This window comes from Musa acuminata, chromosome BXJ3-2 (genome assembly GCF_036884655.1).
Source record: "Musa acuminata AAA Group cultivar baxijiao chromosome BXJ3-2, Cavendish_Baxijiao_AAA, whole genome shotgun sequence".
NCBI classification, from domain to species: domain Eukaryota; kingdom Viridiplantae; phylum Streptophyta; class Magnoliopsida; order Zingiberales; family Musaceae; genus Musa; species Musa acuminata.
Genome location: NC_088350.1, coordinates 6,559,416 through 6,582,093, shown reverse-complemented (window position 1 = coordinate 6,582,093; position 22,678 = coordinate 6,559,416). Strand labels below are relative to the sequence as shown.

The window sequence follows — 22,678 nt, the reverse complement described above, 5'->3', positions numbered from 1 at the left end:
TGACTTTAACGAGTAGTCGAGTCTTCTCGGTGATCTCCGTGAACCTCCGACGATCTCTTCGGCGAACTTCCGAAAATTCCGATAGGTTCCCGATTTCTTCTCGGTTGGTTCCGGCAACATCTCCGACGATTCTTTAGACTCTTAAACGTTCATCGATCTTGACTCCGGTATTCTTGCTTTGTGTTTTCTGGTTATTGTAGTTAATCCTGCACACTTAACTCAATAATATGGATTAGATCAATTAACCCATCAATTGATTTTATCATCAAAATCCGAGATTCAACAGTCCCACTACACTTTTTGTATGTTTGATATGATATCCAGAGCTTTGGTTATGTGTTTCTGTACATGCTTTGGATAAGAATGATATGAATGCAACGTCAAATACGACGTTTGAGCTTCTGTTTGGTATTTGTTATTGATATGTTCCGAAATATTTCATTTGTTATTGATATGCTCCGAAACATTTCATACCCCATTGATATGCTCCGAAATATTCCATCTGTTATTTCTACGCTTCGAAATGTTCCATGTCATTGATATGCTCCGGAACATTTCATACGCCATTGATATGCTCCGAAATGCTTCATTTGCTACCGTCTCAAATTATTGTTCACAATACCCTTTTGTACTCTGGTGTTTGTGGGATTATTTGGACCTTTGCCAGAAATGGTAAAGGGTATGTGCTTAGAGCCTGCGATGCTCTAGATTATGTTTGGTGGTCATTCAGAAATGGATGGACTATATTATGTTTGGAATCTCACTTCACCTTCTATTTGTTTCATTTGTTATTGTTACGCTTCGAAATGTTCTATATGTCATTGATATGCTTTGGAACATTTCATACGCTATTGATATGCTTCAATTACTCTGTGCTCCATTTGCTATGAACTGATATATTCTGAAATGTCCTATTTGCCATTGATATGCTCCGGAACATCTCGCACACTATTGATATGTTCCAATTACTCTATGCTCCATTTGTTATGAACCAAATATGTTTTGACTGACATGACACATATGATTTTGTATATAATGAGATGGTATCCTTGAGAAATCTTGTATTCTGCCTTGCATTATGATATCTTACTTATTTAAAACCGTTCCTTTTGTTCTGAATATGCTTTGTCACTTGCTGAGCTGTTTTTAGCTCACTCTGTTGTTATATAAATCTTTCAGATCAAGTTGTCACTCTTTGAGATGTTTGAATTGGGCTGAGGCAGTGAAGAGCTATTCAGAATTATGGGCAAGTCTTGTTGGTTATTATGTTATTGTTGTATAAGCATATTTTGTATATAATGAAATATTATCGATGAATCAAAATGGATATACTATGTAAAAGTGTTAGAAGATCTCTCTTATTTGGAATTTCGGAATGTTAAGTCTAGTTCATGATGATATGAACTTGTGGTGAATAATTGGAGTTCTGATTGTATAATTTATTTAGCTTGTGGATTTATAAATGTTGTTTATGTTTGTCAAGTTTGCTTGGGTTGTCATAAATGTGAATTATCGAGTGATGTGATATATGATTATAAACTACACAGGTTTTATAGATGTGAATTTGATAGAATATTTTTCAATATCCTCAAATGTTAGTTTGGATCCTGGATTGGTTTGTGATGAAAATGCTAATATTATGGATATTTTTGAGGGGCGTGACATAACTCCTTTTAACTTAGTGAATTATTATCTCCATAATAATTCACTCAACTTATTGACTGCGAACGTACTAGGCCACTACGCCATAGTCCCTAGACGATATAAGGGAATTTAATCCTTTGGATCGATCTGTCCTTAGTTATCATGTACCTATAGTCCATCATTCACATAATATCCTAGAGATCGTATATCGGGTATAGTGCTGTTAGGCCCACACGGTTTCTCCTCGAGTCTCGCTCTAATCAGATTTTCCTAGAGAACTCTTTCTCTCTCGATTCGAATGACTTTAGCCAAGGATTTGTTTGAGTAAGAACATATGAGATATTCTTCTCATGATACCAAGAGCGGATGATCCTCTATCGATACTCAATAGCCCTCGTAAGATTGGCTGTCACTCCTGATAATCGATTGTACTATATTTTAAACTTTCAAACTTATAAGTTTGGTATCAAATAGTGGAGTACTCATATAGGACATCCTTAGTGTCTCAAATCTAAGGATTAATCGTTTCCATCATATGGACGGGTATATAGCACACTAGTCTATCTGATTATCTCGATGTCCCTCTCGAGTAACCTATGACTAGGATTATTTAGAGTCTATGCTTAAAGGTGAATTGGTCTCATTATCGTGATCTCATCACGATTTGATTCTCATTGCACAAACCCATGGATATCTAATATATTTATACATTGAGCAATATAAAGTAAAAAAATATTATAATAATAATAAGTAAAAAGATTGTATGTCATGTCACATATGTCATTACTCATGTGATTGGCTTACAGGGTATCTATGAAATATTTTGAAATATTTTGAATAGATGTATCATGCATAATGGGAGAGCTTAAGATGCTTTTTAATTATAGATAGAAGCAATGTGTGTAAATTAGATACTTAAGGATACGTTGGGTGTCTCAAATACTTTTGTGTAATAAGCATAAAATACCTTGATATGAGTGAGAGAATTCATACGCTTTTCATAAGTGAGCAGACGTATCATGTGCAAATCAGATGATTTTGGAGTGCATCGAGAATCATAACCATAACCAGCTTCTATCTTGATTTATATTCATCAATAGAAGCAATGAACTAGTGTAGCAAGAAAGAGGCAAAGCTATAACTAAAACCAAAACGTAATAACAGAAATGTAGTAGTTTAGGTTCAAACCTTTGCTAGACTAGTTTGACCCAACCTAGTTCGACTTTGTTCCAGGTAACATTTTAATTTTATAAGTTTTAAATTTACAAATTACTTCACTCAACATATAGTATATAAGAGTGGAGCACCAACTTTGTTATTTTTTTATTTATTAACAGTATAATTTTACCTTTGAGATATTTGTAGACTCAATAAATAGAGTCCTAAACATATCGATTGATGTAATTATGAAATAATAAAAATTATTCTTCCTCTTATCTTTTTTAGTTAATTATACTCTTTTTTATTAGGTTCATTCTAAATATTATCATTTTATTTTACTATTTTATAATTTTATTAATTTTTTAAAGAATATCCTACTTTTTACCCCAACATATAGACATTAGAGGATTAACAACAAAATTTTTTTAATACATAATAATTTTTAAAAAAATTCATGTTTATTCTCATAACAAAAGGGTGAATATAAAAAAAAAGGTTTTTTATCTTTAATAAATTCTATTAGAGTATCCTAACTTTAAAAAATTTTGTCCTAACTCCCGTTGGAGTTGCCTCCATCTCTATCCTACATCACCCGCCATTGCCTCCTATCTCCTTCGTTTTGTCGGACCTATCATGAACCAACCCTTGCTCATCTCGTTGTCGTGTGAAGGAGGGGCATGGAGATGGTAGTGGCATTTATGCATCCTCATTCCTAGTACGAGAGCTACAGACGATGATACTAACCACTTGTACGGTAGGCGAGATGACGGGTTCAACAAGGCCAAAGGCAAAAGTAAAAGCGATGATGAGTCCTGTGAGACAAATAAGATTAGAAGGTACAGGCTATAAAAAGGAGGATTCTATTAGAATTGCTCAAACTTAAAAGCTTTTTTTAATTAATTAAAAAATATTCTCTTTTGACGTCATGATATAACTGCTCTCAAATAGTATGTACTGTACAAACATGGTTTGCTTAATGTAAGAACATGGTTAAGCTTAATGTAAGAAATAAATAAAATGGGGCACTTCGGAACCACTTTAAATGATCTCTTTGTTTCCATCGTTCAAACAAGCCATTCACTTCACGGTGTTGGTGCTTGGAAGGATCTGAACCTGCATGATTGTACATATTCTCTTCCCCTAAGATAAATAATGGATCTACAAGTGCCATGTGAATGGCTAATTGATTACAATGGCCTTATATAAATAATGGATGTGCAATAGCTATTGGCTTTTAACCTCAACAAATAGAGTGAAAAAAGGACAACCTCATCTACTTCAAGCAAATTCCAACATTTTGTAACTATTACCTGCCCTAATCATGGCCAAATGATGATGACTTGACCAGGTGAATCAATTTCTCCAATCGAAGGGCCTACTCATATATTATTATTTAATGCCCCTTTATTTCAACAGGAAACACAAGGAGCCGCCGCAAGTGGTATTTTTGCACGAGAAGGTGGCAAGAACTTTCTCCCACGTGACTCCAAATATAAAGCAGCCATGTTTCTAAGGTTGGACCCCTTCGCCCCCATTTAGCAAAATTCCCAGCTCTTAATCCCGACTCTAATCGACCAACATCTTCACAATCCCAACCCCAATCGAACCATTAACCAAACGCACCGCCCATGTCTCCCGTCCTTCCCCAGATGTAAAGCCACGACACCCGGTTTCCATCGATCCGGAGCGATCTCATTTTGAGTCCACAAGATTAGTAACCAAACAAAGGCGGAAGAGAGGCGAAGGCGAAAACTCGTCGAAAGCCGGCCCTGTCGTCTCCTCGGCGTAAAAGAATCCCACCTTGATCGCCCCCGAGACGCGGACTCTGTTTGATCCAAGGATGGCCTCCGATCAGCTCCCGCCCGAAGGCGGGATCCGGTACGTCAAGATGCATCCCGAGCCGGCAATCGCGGTATCGTCGTCCCATTCCTTCCGGCTGCAGGAACAGCCCCGGATCTTTGACGAATTGCCCAAGGCCGACATCGTCTCCGTGTCCCGACCCGACGCCGGCGACATCAGCCCCATGCTCCTCTCCTACACCATCGAATTCCGTTACAAACAGGTGTTCCTGGTTTTGTTTCTTGATACATCGTCGGGTAGTTGTTTCCTTTCCTTTTTTTGCTAAAGTTGCTCACTCGTGTTTTTTTTTTTCTTTTTTCGGTTGTTAATGTTGTGGAGGGTATTCATTGGGGCTGATTCATCTGTGCTTAATCGGTTTTTCGGAGTTCAAAATTGCGTCTTATATTTTAATCTTCGTTGTTTCGATGGTATGTTGGTGGGCGATTAGTTTATCAGTATCTGAGTCTCGTGTTTGTAGATAGAATTTTGTTGACAGCAAGGAGCGAGCAAACCAATTTGCTTTGCGGATTCAAAATATATGTTTAAACATCGGTTTACAAAAAAAAAAAAAATTTAGGTATGCCCAATTTTATAAGGGGATGTGTTGAACATTCTTGATGCTAGATAGTAATCTGTGCATTTGCCTCACTAACAATAGTTTTACTTGTGCTGTTTCATTCTCTATGGCTTGAGGATGCCATTTTGCTGTAAATCATCGGACTTCCTTTCCAACTCACATAATTTTATTTGTTTTCCATGGTTAGCACACTGGAATAGCTTGGGCTTCCACTTTCATTAAGGTGACCAATAAATTTGATGATCAAAGTTTATTTCAATATCTATCTGTCAAATTTTAAGGCCTGGAAGACTGAAATCTGGAATTTTCATTTAGGTATAGATTATACAAGAATTCATTGTTTGGTTTCTTGGTTTATTACTTCTGTTATGTTGAATACTTATTTGTCACAACAATACCTATTTGATAAAGAATAACTGTTGAAGTATATTTGTGTGTGGGAGCAATTAAGTGGTATTTCACGTGTGTGAAAAGAAGGAAATAGATATACTAAACATCCTTGGAAACAGCATTATTGGATTTATCAGATTTTTGTAGAGAAGTATAGTTCTGGCCTTCTGGGATACAAGTCTGTTCTATGGATCATTAAACTGATTTGAACTCAAGTACACCAAACTTCTCGGCTTATTCAATGATGCAACAATCTTAAAAATAGACCTTGACCGGACAAAAAATGTTCAATACATTCGGCGGCCAATTTGTGTAGTTATCCCATTTTTGTGAAATAATGCAAATGCTGATTGCATGGGTGCAGTGAAGAAGGATGTAATCTCACTCCAAGTTCTTATAGGAGCATATGCTTATTAGCTTAGGACTTCTCCCTCTTCTACTTTTAGAAGTAGTCAATCAGCTAAATATACCATCCTATCTCATACATCTAAAGGATAACATGTATTTATAGTTTTCCTATACATGTCGATGTCACCTTAGGTTACATATTGTCATTTCATTCTCCATTGGTAAGCTTTCTGAATGGCAATTAAACATATTGATAAAAGTCAAGTCATTTCTTGATTGCTTTATATATTTTAATTTTGTGATTGAATATTATAATGAGTTGCATAGATATTTTGCATTTCCATTCTTTTTTACGGACTTCATCTTTCTTTTAGATTACTTTCTTTGTAATCTAAATGAAGGATCAAAGCCTTAGTCTGATAATGATACTAATGGTAGCTCTACTAGCATGGTGCTAGTTAATGCATGATTTTGGTTGGTACCAAACATGGTATGCAATTTCGAATGGTACCGCCCGGTACGGGCGGTATGTACCGGTCTGATGGCATACCGGTACGCGGACCGCCCGCTATCGGACGGACCGTGCTTCAGTTCTACAGTAATACACTGTAGCAGTGCTACAGTGCTACAGTGCTACAATAAGAGGTAATCGCTCGGTAAGCCCTGGTGTACCATTCGGTATGCCTTGGTGTACCGCTCGGTATGCCGGTACCGTATCGTACCGAGTCAACCTCGAAATACCGGTACGGTACGGTATTGCATACCTTGGTACCAAGGACCATTGTTTTATGCCGACGAGTGGTATAGGTCCTGGGTCGGACCGAAATGTATCGGTCAATGTTGGCATACCATATGTTGCTATCGGTTTTTGGGAAAAGGGAAGAAAATGGTCAAAAATAAAAAAAAGACCATTTTAGGGTTTTCATTCCTAATTTAATGGTAATTTTTATTGTATTTAAATAAGAATTGAGTGTATATGAGGCATAGATGAATATAAATTCTAGGCTCTAAGGATGAGCAAATGAATTATCTTTCTAATAACTCCTAATTGGTCCCAAATTATATATAATGACCCTTAATTGGGCCTAAACTAATCAAAATGACATTAGGTAATTCTAATTTGACTTTAATTAGACTTTTGTTGCTTCTTTTATCCAAATCAATAACTTGATTACCATTTACCACTAATCAGTAATCGCCGATTAGGAACTTTAATCATAAGTGAGAGTGTGAGAAAGAGTGAGGCTGAGAGTCAGAATGAGAGTAAGTGACCAGGGGAAAGGGAGGGGGATCTAGGCCCCAAAAGAGGCTCCGACAATAAATTTGAGCATTGGGTTCAAAATCGACCCAATTTGCATTGGTATTGATCAAATTCCGATCGATATCGATGTGTATCAGCCGATACAACAGTTTCGACTATATTGGCCAATACATCACTTGTACCAGTCGATGCTTGACCTATCCCCTGCATACTACCTGAAATGGGCTAGTTCACATAATAGTCAATTGATGGACCGATATGTACAACCCATTTTGTACCATTTCGGGAGGTACGTCAATCCTTGGTTGATGCTACTTTGGATCATAGAGAAAGAGAGAGAAGAGGGGAGGTAGAGGATGTGGAGGCGATGCATGCTAATGATGCAGCCAAGGAGGATGAGGAGGTGGCATAGGAGGAGGAGAAATAAGAGGGGAGAAAAAGAAGAATGAAAAAATGAGAAGTTGATCAGCTATTGACAACAATATATTAAAGAGAACCAAAAAACATGTGAGACAGCCGTCACATTTGAGGTAGCAATGCATCTATCAGGAGACAGCTATCATGTCTCACATATAAAGCAAAAATAGGGTTGGCTACTTGTACCAGACAACAGGTTTATCACTCTATAGCTTGGTACCAGTCTGTTTATCATCTGATAAACTTAGTATAATGAACTTACTGGGTGGTAAGCTCAGTTTTATATTGAACAAGGTGAAATTGCCTGATTTGCATACTGGTTGGGCATCAAACCATAAATACCAGATGCATCATCCACTACATTCTGAAGTGTGAACTATTGAGAGAATTAGTTAAACATATCAATGCATTTAGCTCATTACATGTGAGTTCTACACACCAGAGAAATCAAAGTTTATCGAACTTGCATATTTGATGCAAAAATGGATATTGCTTTTTGTAATGAATGCTGCAAATAGAGTATATAGTGGGTATGACAATATGCTAATTTAGCAGTTAGATGCTCTAGGCTTTTGTCTTGTTAGGTAATGTTTGTGGAATGCTACCATTCAAATCTAAATATCTGTTCTTTTACATGTTTGGTTGTTGGATGATACTTGGACATCATCACTTTATGTTGTTTCAGTATTAGGTATATGTTTAGGTCCGTGTGGACAGTTTAACCTGCATAGACGCTCAATTGAATTTAAATGGTTACACATTATCACAAACATTGTCATGAATTAATTTTATTAATTCTATTGATCAGTTCAAATGGCGCTTAGTAAAGAAAGCCTCACAAGTTCTGTATCTGCATCTTAATTTGAAGAAGCGTGCATTTATTGAGGAGTTTCATGAGAAGCAGGAACAGGTGAATCCGTTCACTTACCAATATGTCTGTCTTTTTTTTTCTCTTAGTGCACATTACTTCACAAATAATATCTTTCTTGACCTATCTGTTTTGGGCTTTTTCTTGCATGATTAGCTTTCAGATAATTGTAACTTTTCAAGTTGTACCTTCTTGCCAAATTCTTCATTATCCTATTTAACTTTTTTTTCATTAAGATTTCCTGCTGGTCTTTGCTTTGGTTCCCAGAGATTTTTTATATTATCAAAGATCAGTTGCCATTATGGGGTTTCTTTTTGCTGCATTACTTATATTGTGAAGTATACATCTTTGATAATATTTGCTAGTATACATCTTTTGACATTTCTCCTTATTTATTTGAAGCATGGAGTTCTCTATACATTGTTACAGGCATCGTACTGTTTTTCCATTTCGCAATTCGATTCTTATTTATCTCTTGAATATGAATTTATTTTGAAAACAGTAGGACAGTGTTATAAATCATGTATATCAGTTACGTGAATTTGATATTAGTTTTCTCCTTTCCTTTTGCATGAAGGTTAAAGAATGGCTTCAAAATCTTGGCCTAGGGGAGCATGCACCTATTGTGCAAGATGATGATGAAGCTGATGATGAGCCTGTTCCTTTACTGCAAGAGGAGCACTTGTCAGCTAAAAATAGGTGGTTGTTGCCATTCTTAATCTAACACTCCCTTTATTAGCTTCAAACGGTAATACTTATAAATGCAACAAATAATTGGTCCAGTAAAAAGCTTGAAGTGGATAATGTCCCAGGTTTTTGATGGAAATTTTCATCATAGATACTGTTGGATGAACCTGAAAGCTAAAATTTCCTTCTTAAAATATGTGTGCTGTTTAGATTTATTACTGTAATCCTATTCATGTTTGATATATAAAAGATCATCACTACAAACAACGTACTAATGCCTGCATCCTCTTTACCAAATTCAATTATTTTGTGTCGGTTGATTAATCTTTGTTTGCACTTTTAAAAGTGTGTTAACTGTTTGTAGAAGTTCTGAACTTTCATTCTACTCATTTTTCTGAATTCAACTAACATATGCAATCTTAGGCTATTGGGTTGATTAACTTGCACTGTCTTTTTAAAATCCAGATTTAACTCTTAAAATACATTCATAACAAACATGGTCTATCTTGATTTTTTTTTACAATGTCGAATGTTCTCATCAAGTGGTCATGATATGTAATTGGTTAAGGTGCTAGATATCCAGGTGCATATGCAGGGACATATCTGGATATTCTAAAATATAATCAAATGCATGGTTTTAAGGTTCGAGTACTGGACCTTTACTAGTCCCTGGTCAGACCATATAGGTCTGGCATGTGCAGGCCGCATGTCGGTATGGGTTTGGTACACTGTTTTTAAGGGTTTCTATCATCTAGGACCCTAAAAATATTCTATTTTTATCTAAGTAATAGTATGATACAGAGCAGCAGATCAGTAGCAAAAGTAGAAGCTCTGACAGTCACCAATATATGCCTCAGGAGTTGTCTCGAACAAATGTGATTCATGATGATCAACTTACGATCATCACCACATTGATGCATCAACGACATACCGTGCATTAATACACTATGTCGTGGGATCAATTTCATGATTGGGTCCAACAAATATATCATATTGATATGCAGATGTATAGGATTGAGGACCCCGATCTACCACCCGTGGAGGCTTGTCGTTCGTTTTGCTTGTAGAATCAGCAATCAAGTATATTTACATATGTGATTATTTTGAATTTTAGAGTTTATATTGTAACAAAATAGTCTAACAATTCAAATTATTTTTCTATAGATATTTCAATATTTACAAAAGAACAATCCGTAATGGACTGAAATACGAACCTTGCACAAGACTATTCCTCAAAGCCCGGAAAAGATATATGATACTATTCTTACCTAATTTACATTGATTTTGCTAAACTTATACTATTACTATATTTAATTCTAACTTAAAAACCCTATCCTAATTTTTTTTATTTTCTGGTATTTTCGGAGGATTTTACACCTAAATTAGGTGTACCGCTCGGTACGCCCCGGCGTACTACTTGGTACATGGTACGGTACGGTACCGAGCTAAGCTTGAAACATCGGTACGGTACGGTATTTCAATCCTTGCCTAGTACAACTGTCACTCATCAGTGTAATGCCAAGAGATCTCATTGCTTCTTGAATGGCTTAATCCAATCTCTGAATTCTTGATCTGCTCATCAAGGTAGTTGTCATGTAGAATAGATACACATGGATCAAGACTTGATCTTTGCGGGTCAAGCCCCAAATTGAGTAGAATATAAAGAATCACGAAAATAATAATACTAATTTTGATATAGTTAAACCCAAATTAAAAAATTAAGCTAACAAAGTAGGCTAGGATTTACCTAATTTTGAAGAAAAGTCTTATATTCAATTTCAATCTTCTCATTGAGAAGTTGGATCTCTCCAACTTTTGTTTGAATTTAATAGATATTTGAGTGGGATTCGGGAGAATTTTGGTGAGGGGGAAGGAACGAGAGTGAGTGGAGAAATTAATTTTAAAAAAGGGACCCCAAAGGTTGAATCTGTACTAAATAGTGTTGAAAACCTTGCCTCTAAAATCTAGAATTCGTGGAAATATTATTATGTTTTCTATTTTAGTATTTTTTTTTTCTAGTTTCACTGCACATCCATCTTAACATGCTTGAATCTATCTTATTTCAGATGGCTCACCAATTACTTACTGATGGCTTCCTTAACCACAATAAAACATTCACACGTGATGATAGGAATTGTCTGTTTGGACTTTAGTAAACCAGAGTTATGTGATATAATTATATTGAGTGTTTGTTATGACCTCTCTTAAAGCTATTGTAACACAATTCAATCTTTGTGCAGAAATGTGCCTTCTAGTGCTGCACTGCCAATTATTCGGCCTGCACTAGGAAGACAGCATTCTATTTCTGACAGGGCAAAAGTTGCTATGCGAGGTTATTTGAATCATTTTTTGGGGAACTTGGATATTGTGAATTCTCAAGAGGTATATGCGTCCTATATTCTATTAAGAACTCAAGAACAGATTATTGGAAATATAGAAGACTTACTTGACATCGTTTATCTAAATAAAATATGATTTTTTATGACAGTTACTCCATGTCATAGATTTCTACTACTTGCATACCTGTTTCTGTATCATTGCTCTTTCTTTAACATGAGTAGTAATTTACTCAGGATGTTCACTGATTATTTACACCATTGATTGGATATAGCAGCCAATAGTAACGTAATATGTCAAAAATGTTTTGCTTTGCTTGTCTCCAAATGTCCTTCAATAGGATATCCTATACATTGTGATTTTGCAGCATGTTTCAATTTTCTAAAAATGAATCAGGCCTTAGATGGAGTAGATCTTATTTGCCATAATTTCAAACTTATGGAGCCTTTGAGCATATTTGGCAGGTTTGTAAGTTTTTGGAGGTCTCAAGCCTATCATTTTTGCCCGAGTATGGACCTAAGCTAAAAGAAGATTACGTTACAGTGAGACATTTGCCAAAACTTCAAAAGGATGATGATGATAGAAGCTGTTGTCCCTGCCATTTTTTCAGTTGTTGTGATGGCAGCTGGCAAAAGGTAACTGTTATGATCCAATTTATGATTGTAAGCTCTCAGAAATTCTCCCAGATGATGGTTGTATGTGTTCTTGGTTAATTGGTTATTTTAGCATGATTTTAATGATTTAATGACTCGAAAAGCGGGAATTAAAATAATATACCAAGTTTTACTTATTGAAAATAAAATAATGATTTATAAATAATGTTATTTTAACATTGAAGTATTAGGAAAATGGTAGATAGTGGTAATGTCAGTTTTTAAAAATTAAAATGTATAGTGTCTGAAAAGAAATGTCTCTAGCCATTTAGGATAATATCAAAAGTTTTAAAATTTGGCCATACTAATTGGCAAAACTGGTATTTACTGGTCAAGAGTCTTTCTTGACTCAACCTGTTTGATCATGCTTTCTAAAATGTAAGAATCAGAAATAGGTGGGATTGTGATGTTGCTTGAGTATATTTCTCTCCAATTAATTTTACCACCATTTGCTGGAAGGCTTTTAAACTCCCTGTAGAAGTTAAGGAAGAATTTAGACTTTGGCTTCAATCAGCGAGTAGCTGGCCTTCATGACGTAGAGATGTTATTTTCCTTCCTGAAGTTATCACATGAAATTTCTTTGTTTTTTGTTCTCACTTTATAAGCCTTGCCCGTTTGTATTATATGTTAAGATGATTGTGGATGCATCTTCTCTTATGCATTTTTCTTTTTGTTCATACTATGTGAAAGCATTTCTTGTTTAAGGTTGATTTTCCCAGATACATGACTTATTGGTGAAATGAATTAACCTAAAATCATTTACAGGTCTGGGCTGTACTGAAACCTGGATTCTTGGCTTTGCTTGAAGATCCTTTTGACACAAATCTTTTGGATATAATTGTTTTTGATGTACTGCCATCTTCAGACGGAAATGGGGAAGGCAGAGTTCTTTTAGCAAAAGAGACCAAGGAACGGAATCCTCTGCGTTTTGGCTTTCAAGTAAGATCACTCAAATTCATCCCTCATTCCTGTTTCGCTATAAAAATTTAAATTTTCTGTTTGATATCACTTTGATGCATAAGACAGAGTCTCACTTAGGGTGGTACAAATTTTTGGCTAATATTAACTTTAAACTTTATGTGATCTGGTTGAGTTTATTGTCAAATCAAATTTACATGAGGAGACCATAGTTAACTAGAGGTTCTCTTTACATCAAAATAATCAAGGAGATTTTTTGACATTTTATTTCCTTTTCCATGTATCTTGAAGGTATATGGATGATTTGAACAATTTTGTCCTCTATAGTCTTTAGTAACATTCAATCTCTCATAATTTATTTGTATGAGACTATTGTACTTCTAAGCTAACCCATATGGGCAGGGTCTGTCGTACCGAACTGTACCGCCCGGTACGGGCGGTATGTACCGGTCCGATAGGTTATCGGTACGCGGACTGTCTGTTACCGGTCCGAATGCACTGTAGCACTGTAGCAGTGCTACAGTACTCGGCACACCTGGGTGTATCGCTCAGTACACCTAGGTGTACCGCTCGGTATACCGTACCGTACCGGTACCAAGCCCAGGTCGAAATACCGGTACGGTACGGTATTGCGAACCTTGTATATAGGACAACTTATAGTTCTATTCATGAATCTGGTTTCATGTAATCTACCCTACCTTATATAACTGTGCAGGCTTAAACCACCTAATGGATGACATAGAATATCTTTCTCTTGCCATTCAAAATTCTTATAATGTGGGAAAGAAATGAAAGAGATTAGGGGTAAGAGGCAACGAAGAACTATAAATTTCACATTGCTCATGGTTCTCAGTGTTAATGAAAATGAGCTTTTGTATGAGCTAACTTTGGAATGTGTTGACCCTGTCAACCCTGTTCTCTTGTATGATTGTTGGTTCTACTGGTTCTCTTCCTCGTTGTACTTGTCTTCATCCCTCATTTCCTTCTGTCCCTCTACCTCTTGGTATTTATATGTAGTTTTTCCTTTTCATGATGTTAGTTTAGAAAAGGTAAAAGAAAGATAAAGAGTTCATCAATATGTGAAAATACAAACAAAAAGAATTGTGGTTTTTTTCCCTTTAGAAGACGATAAAAGGAACAACAAGATGATCAATGCAAGGTATGCAATACAATACCGTACCGGTATTTCGAGGTTGGCTCGGTATGGTATGGTACCGGCGTACCGAGCGGTACACCAGGGCTTACCGAGCTATTTCCTCTTACTGTAGCACTGTAGTACTCTACAGTGTACAACTGTAGCACTGCTATACTGTATTACTGTAATACTGTAGCACGGTCCGTCCGGTAGCTGGCGGTCCACGTACCGGTATGTCGTCGGAGCGGTACGTACCGCCCGTACCGGGCAGTACCATTTAAAATTGCATACCATGGATCAAAGATTGAATTAGAAGATAATGATGAGATGAAACAACAAGATAGATGAAATATTGGAGACTGAAAGATGAATAGGAAATGTTCTCCATATTGCTTTGAATGAATAGCTTTCTATATCTTTCAACCATTGTTAAGCAGATTGGAAAGGATATCGGAAAAGGAAAGGGGAAGATAAATGATATGTTATGTTGGTGAAATAAAATATAACAATATTCACTATCAATTTTGAATTCTATGGGCACTATCTTTGAACAAAGTTTTTCTTTATTTATCTTTACATTACTTATCAGTTGACTTGCATGGTAATTCGAGAAGCTTAAGTATTATAATTAGATCTGTCGTTCTTTGCAAAACCACAAAGGTTCATTTTTGTTTTGATATACAGAAGTTATTTACTACATTTAGTAAATATTTTTCAACAATTATTCTATTTTTTTATTGTTATACTCTACACATTTTCTGTCTTTTATATGTTGATTTTATTTGTATCTTAGAATGGTAATCATTGTATTAAATCTGATTTTGATCTTGCAAACTATAAAAAGGTGCCTCTAGACCCTCTTGATGCTACAACTTGGGGCAAGTTTCTCCATGAGTTATATCCTATGATAAAATGATTTGCTCTACATTATTATGCTTTTTGTCATGCTACGAGTGATACTAGATGTCCTCTTGCTTCAATCTATAAATAAGACCTTGCATTATATAGTGTTCGAAGAACTAGATATATCTGGACTAGAAATTGGTTGGCAAAATGTGAAAATCTAATAGATCTTGAAAAGGCACCAACTTGATGACTAAATTTAATACTGTAATGTTACATACAGGGCAATATGTGCTGTAGAGAAATCCTTAAATATGGCTTATGAGTTCAACCTATCTCAATCCTTGCCTGTCACTTGGTATTAGGATCAGTTGAGCCCGATCCTGACAACCTCATCTTTTTGGTTGTTGGTCGAATCAACCAATCCAAATAGTCTAGATAATTTGTGATGTCTATTCTTACATTCCAGCCAATCATGGCTGATTTTGGCCCATTTCAATAAAAAAATAAAAATGTAATCTCAGAATCTTTTTCTTTTTTTGCACTATCTGGAATGCTCATAGTTTTAAATCTTATGGCAAATCCTCAACCAAATTAAGATTTAGCTCCTGAAAACCTTGAAAAGAAAAACAAATCTAAACTCTTTGCATCATGGCTTCTGTGTTGCATCAAATTTGATGTCCTAATTATTTGGTTGCTATTAAATGTATCTGGTTTATAGTATTCTAGTTGGACAAAAGTGAATTGATGTTGTAAAAGTGAAAACTGGTCTAGATGACTAGTGGGCATCTCAAGGCAAACAAGTAAATGAATGGAAGAATAGAATATTTTATTTTTTTTATCTTTTTTTGTCAATTTAAATGCCATGGGTTCATCTTCTTCTTGTGTGGCTATATTGCAATTTTCTTATGGCTTGTTAAATATATGCATCGTTTGTTTATCATGCTTAATCGTCACATGTTTGGCTGAAATTAGGCCTTGCCACGAATTATGTTGTTATCTTGTTATTGCCTAATCATATTATCGAATTATTTCTGGAGTGATTTGATCAGAAATAATATATATTGTCATTTTCTATAATATAAGTACTTAAATGATTGTAATTTGGAAATTTAATTCACTTCCTATCATCTGTTCCAATCTTCATTATTAGCTTAGAATTTTTTTTATTATACTTTATAAATTTAGAACTCATCTAATGTTTAATAAAAAATGTTTCTCAAGATATCTTGTGGGAACCGGACAGTAAAGATAAGGACTAGAAGTAATGCAAAGGTTAAAGATTGGGTTGCTGCAATAAATGATGCTGGGTTAAGGCCTCCAGAGGGTTGGTGTTATCCGCACCGCTTTGGTTCCTTTGCACCACCAAGAGGTCTAACTGACGATGATAGTTTTGTTCAATGGTTCATTGATGGCGAAGCTGCTTTTGGAGCAATTGCTTCTTCAATTGAAGAAGCAAAATCCGAGGTACATAAGGTTCATAGAAAATAATGCTAATCACTAATAGATGGCATGTTGATCTGAAGTTCAGAATCCTAAGTTGATTGGAAGTCCATTGCAGATATTCATTACTGGTTGGTGGTTGTGCCCAGAATTGTATCTCCGACGGCCATTTAGTGTTCATGGGTCTTCACGACTTGATGCTATGTTAGAGGCAAAAGCTAAGCAAGGTGTTCAGGTATTATCTACTGAAATATCTTTGTTGAGAAAAATCTCTATTTGTTTCTTCATTTGGGATGTCATCTAGAAAATTTTGTTAGGTTTCCTTTATTGGTGCTCATATTTTGACTTCTATGAATGATCTGCAATATTTTATGAGATTTTGGTGGTCCATTAGACTAATGATTATTGCATCCCTCCATGAAGAATCTATGAAAGCCTTGTTTTATCTTTGTTTTCCTCCCTCTTTGGTCATTCTTTCCTGTCTATAGCACCTTCAATTTTTTGGAAGCAAGTAGCACCGTCAATTTAAATAAACTCATCCTCCATACTTCTTTAATTCATAATTTTTGTCAATTAGTTTTTCAAAGAACTTCAATTTTTCATCTTTTGTTGCTCTAGCAAGCAAATAAGAAATATTTTAATGGGTACGGATGTGGATACCAATATGACAAAATATTGATAAAAGTAAACTATGGCAAATATGACTGTAACAATTATGTAGCAATAGACTTGCAACTATCATAATTATACTGGTGCTATGAGCTTCATGAAGCTTCATATTTCATGAACAAGAACAAACTATTGCCTTGATTCTGTTGCCCTATCCGACTCAATCTCATGTAAGTTTTCTCCCATTGCTGAAAGCTACCTACTATCTTCTCTTTGCCCTTATTTTATCAACTGTAAACCATTCGGGTGGATATGTATGTCCCATGATTGTCATTTTGGATTTGATTGATCCTATCTAAACCAAAGACATTTTTCTATACAGAGAATGGGGAGAAGAAACCATTGTAGCTGACCCCAAATTGTTGGGATATTATTGCCTGTTGTTATTGTGGTTGTATTTTATATGTAAAAGAACAGCATGATATCTGGGTAATGTGCTATCATTTGTAGGTCATTTGAAAAAAATGTTAACATATTATGGTACAGTGGCTTAGAATCTCTGACCTTATTGGATTTAATCATAGGTTCATCAATGACTATGCAAATACAGGCTTGTTCAATAACTACTAGTGCATATGCTTGTTGTAGAGAAGGGAAAATGTCAATCTCTTCTATTGATCCTTAATCAGTTGTTCAAGAAATTCGCTTTCTTGATTGATCTTTCTGGCATTATACTGATCTGGTTTTCGGGTATGTTGCATTACCATGGAATGACTTCCGGGTGGCACAATATGGAATCACGGATATTTACTGCTCCGGTCAGCTGCTGCTACCTGAAACAGGGTCAAAGTGGTCAGTTCAGACCCAATATAAGGCATACTGGGTGATACACCCTTTGTACCATCTAATACGGTTGAAATTCGACCATTATCGACCAGCACAAGTCCGTAACAGTCGGATCTTGATTGGTACCAGATTCCATCAGTCAAATTGACTCAGTTTAACCATTGGGACCTCTTTAATTGCATTCCAACTCTGAACTATAATTTGATCTTTGTTCAACCACGCTCTCACAAGTTCATAATAGTATGGTTGATATGTTCACCTACATAATAGCTTTTGCATCTATCAATAACTCTTTTGTTGTAATATTCAAGTATGCATGTGCTTTTCCCTCATTCAGCTGCATTGCTTTAAATCTTACATCAGCATGCTTGGGTTACATCATTCTTGGTTCTTGTCTTTACTGAATGCTAAAATTGTCATTTACCTCTAGTCTTGCCTTGTTGGTAGCTGTCTAGGCCTGTTCTTATCTCATTTGTCTTTAAAATTTCATGCATTGGAATTCTGCAAGCTCTATGACATGCTCTCTTAAACTAGTGGCTCTTTGGTAGTTCCTTCTCTGCCACAAACTATTTTGGTTTGTCTCATAATGAGATTGCATATTGCTTTCATGCATTAGTATCATTCTTTTCATATCCTTTCTTCCTTTGATCGTATTATATTTTCTCTTTGGAGGTCCAGTCATTTTTTATAAGCTTTATGTCCATTATATTATGCATGCATCAACTATCAACCTTGAGTTATTTGAGAATATTTCCCTTATTACAGCTAAATGTTAGGGAAGGATCCGATCCCACCTGGTTGGAAGAAAGGCCTGTGTTAATCATCAACCTATTTTATTAAGTTTAGCTTTTCTTGTCCATAGATTTTGCATGATATTTAAATATGCTTTAAGTGTCAAAAGGTTTATTTGGCGTTGTTTGGTATGTGCTAATTTTGCAGTTTGCACATGCATGATCTGACCCATGCAAGCGTGTACGTCCAATATCTCATTTTCTAGATCATATATGTGCAACTATATGATTATAACTTATAAGAATCATAAAGGACGGGCTAGAAAAAAATGGTAAATTGTAATTTGTTCAAAATATTGTGTAGTGTTTTTTTTAGCTCTAAGATATCTACTTGGTTCTCTAATTTGTAAACAAAGACTTTGTAACTACATGTTGGCACAGCTTAACTGATTTTCTAAATATTCTAAATATGAACTACGAGGGATTATGTTTGCAAGCTTCAAGTCTGGATGGTACATCAGATGGTTTGTTATGCTAGTAGATCAACTTTTAAAAAGGGATGAACATTAGCCTTATTTAACTTACATAAACTTAAATTGATAGTTTCAATCCACTTAGCATGCCTATAGCAGTTAAACTCCTTTTGGTTGAGATCGATATGTATGGACCGGTATTTACTGGTTCTGATGTGAATCAGTATTTATTGGTCAATACATGAATCGGTATGTGGATCCGACTCATATTTAGTGGTTTGGTTTGGATCAATTAAATATAAATATATCATATTATATTATATAGTTCGATTCAATTATATATATATATGTGTATATATATGTATGTATATATATACATAAATATACATATATATACATATATATGTTTATATACATATATATATATGTGTATATATATATATGTATATATATGTATATATATATATACATGTATATATATGTCACAAATATATACATGTATATGTATATATACATATATATATATGTTTATATACATACATATATATATATACATACATATATATATGTATAGATACAAATACATACATATATATATATACATATATACATATATATATACACACATACATACATACATACATACATATACATATATATAAAGGATTTCTTTATTGGTTTGTACCAATGTATCGACCAACTATTGGTATGGTATGCACTATGGCATATCGAGATATCGTATGTCGGTTTGCTTGGGCGTACTAACGATATGGTAAAATTACCAAAAATAGCTCCAAAAATTCCTAAAAATAGAAAAAAGTTGGATTAGGGTTTTTAAGTTGGAAACGATGACATATCTTTTCTAGGCTTTGAGGAGTAGCTTTGTGGTACGTTTCAAGCCTTCCTTCTATTAATATTGAATACAAAGAAATAATTTAAATTATTAGATTATCTTTTAAATAATTTAAATTTTAAGATTCAAATGAATTAAGTATTCAACCAATGGGTATACTTGGTTTTACTATCAAAAGGAATGATAAGACTCCATGGGTGGTGGATCGAGGTCCTCGATCCTATGTATTTGTATATCAATTTGATATGTTTGTCGGACCCAATTTTAAAAATGATTCCGTGATATAGTATATCGATACACTGTATGACATTGGTGTATCAATGTGGTGATGGTCATAGTCTAATCGTCGTCAATCACATGTGTGCGAGGCAGCTTCTCAAGCAAGGATAATTGTGACATGTATTGGCATGGAACATGGAGAATGTCGGAACTACTTTCGTCATTGATTTATTGTTCCATATCATAAGATCGATCACCATACTACTGTTTGGAGAAGTATGACTAACTATCACCGTATTGCTATTGGCCATAAGATTCTCCATAATACGACGACTATGAATACGATGAGCTTCCCTCTGTGTTTATGTCATGTAGGTTGTCACATATGCTCAAATTCATCTAGTACCTTCCCCTTCCCCTTCTGTGTATAAACTTGACTAGTTTCTTGTCGAGCTCTATGATCTGAATCTTGGATGGTATGTGTAAAATATTGCTCCTCGGTTCATACACCATCTTCAAATTATGTAGATGGGACTATCGACTCCTCGACATCATCTCCAACTTAAGTTTTTTCGTTATTTGTGTCATGAAGACATGTCGATAATTTTCTAGCATGGAATGAACTGTACTATGTTCAGCAAACTCTTTTGATGCCACTAGCCAAAAACTGGTTTTGGCATTGCTGCCATGACTTAGCACAATGCATGTCCAAATCTTCTAAGTGTAGCATGCCCTTTTATGGCATGCAATTCTTACCCCATCTTCTTTTTGCCAGCCTCTCATAAACCTGCAAGTAAGCTAATATGGTTTTGGTGAGGGACAGATTGCTCTAGTTTAGGGTTTAGGCCCATTATCAGAGATCTTATAAATTATGCTGATTTCCTCAACATTGAGGCCTTTCTTCAGTACATACCGGTGCATTTGTGGGTTTTCCCAAGAGCTTCACCAAATATAGGTGAAATTTAGTTCTTAAAACCTTGCTTAGAGCGGATATTTTCTTTTATTATTAATTCTTGATGAATATGATAAAGGCTTCCATAAGTTATTTATTTGACCATAGACTTGCACTTTTGTTCCACTTATTCTTTTGGGATCCATATTCAAAATTCAATACTTATCCATGAGTCAGAAATTTGTATGAGAAATGAATGTTGTTTTAGGAACTTGAAGAATATGTGCAACCTACCTGAATACCAACACAAGTGGTCCTTTACAATATGGCTTTGTAGGTGGTTAGAATGAGAATTTCAATTGGGTAATCCAGGTTTAGGATCTGTGTCCACCCTCATCGATTGATTGATCATGTTGAAGCCTTATTCTGAAGGTAGTGGTGACCCAATATGGCTGGATTATTATTACTATCACCTATTGGAGAATGGTTTTGAAGATCACATGATTGCTGAAGCTGGCTCAATGATATGTTATACTTAATTTGATGCATTGGCCACTTTTGTGATCGATCCCACCTTTGATTGCATGAAGGGTTTAAATAGGCATCTCTAGCAAGGACTACAATTTTGGGTTGCACGATACGAAGTTACCGTAGTTACCAGCCCAATTAACTGTCGGTGCATAAAACAAGGTTGTACCAGATGATTCAAAGTCTTCAGACATGGTCTAATCGGTACCGCCTTGTCATGGACTTAGCTGTTTTGCCTAAGTTATGCTGCACCCTTGCATGTTCGTCCGCAAAGGGTCAGCCTACCTGAAACCTCTTATAGTCCCTTAAGGACTTACAAAAGAGAAGATAGGTTAGAGGAAGCATTTAATTCGGGATCCACACGCAGTCATTTTAGCAAACATTTGATAGGCAATGCAAATTACAAATATATACTTCGCAAGCTCTGACAAAGTGTCACGGACAAACTTCGAAACAGGATGTTTGATGTAATGCTTATGTATGTCCGTGTCTTTTGGTATGTTTATTATGCTTTGTGTCATGTGGACACTTGTGAGAGATTTTCGGTCTGTAATGGACCATTTTAACACAACAAAACTGTTCAGAGCTTGTAAAGTCTGTTTGTAATTTGCATTGTCTATGAAGTGTTTCTTGGAATGTTTGCTTGTGGATCCCGAATGAGGCGTTTTCTCTAACCCGTTCTCTCTTTTATGGGTCCTAAGGGACTGTGGGAGGCTTCGGGGAGGCTGACCTTTGCGGACGGACACGCAAGGGTGCCGCACGACTTAGGCAAAACCAGCTAAGTCCGTGACAGATGGTATCAGAGCGGGACAAGCACTCATAGAAACACTTAGCATGCAAACGTGGGTGACCTAGCGGGTCTGTGTTGAGGACAGTCAGCACACGCGCGACCATTTGGGGGAAAACGGGCATGGAGATGTAGGGAAAAGAGTCGCTCGAAGGAGCGGGCATCTGAGATTGACATTCAGAGGAATGGCCAACCCTTCGCGCAAGAGGCACCACGAGA

At 35.7% G+C, this 22,678-nt stretch overlaps 1 protein-coding gene across 7 annotated transcripts in view; it reads left to right on the top strand.

Moving 5' to 3' along the window:
- The first annotated feature begins 4,356 nt into the window (after positions 1 to 4,356).
- LOC135585258 (phospholipase D zeta 1-like) overlaps positions 4,357 to 22,678 on the top strand; it is an 84,441-nt gene continuing 66,119 nt past the window's right edge. For 3 of the 7 annotated variants that reach the window (XR_010494600.1, XR_010494601.1, XM_065140421.1), the window contains exons 1-9: positions 4,361 to 4,867; positions 5,409 to 5,444; positions 8,446 to 8,547; positions 9,083 to 9,204; positions 11,433 to 11,574; positions 11,994 to 12,164; positions 12,948 to 13,121; positions 16,303 to 16,545; positions 16,640 to 16,756. Coding sequence is in view for 5 of the 7 variants with exons in the window: in XM_065140421.1 (XP_064996493.1) it covers positions 4,646 to 4,867; positions 5,409 to 5,444; positions 8,446 to 8,547; positions 9,083 to 9,204; positions 11,433 to 11,574; positions 11,994 to 12,164; positions 12,948 to 13,121; positions 16,303 to 16,545; positions 16,640 to 16,756 (1,329 nt within the window). In the remaining 2 variants the exon portion in view is untranslated. Of the gene's footprint in view, positions 4,868 to 5,408; positions 5,445 to 8,445; positions 8,548 to 9,082; positions 9,208 to 11,432; positions 11,575 to 11,993; positions 12,165 to 12,947; positions 13,122 to 16,302; positions 16,546 to 16,639; positions 16,757 to 22,678 lie in introns of those variants that run through there. The other 4 variants (XM_065140420.1, XM_065140417.1, XM_065140419.1 and 1 more) reach the window with 4 other exon arrangements.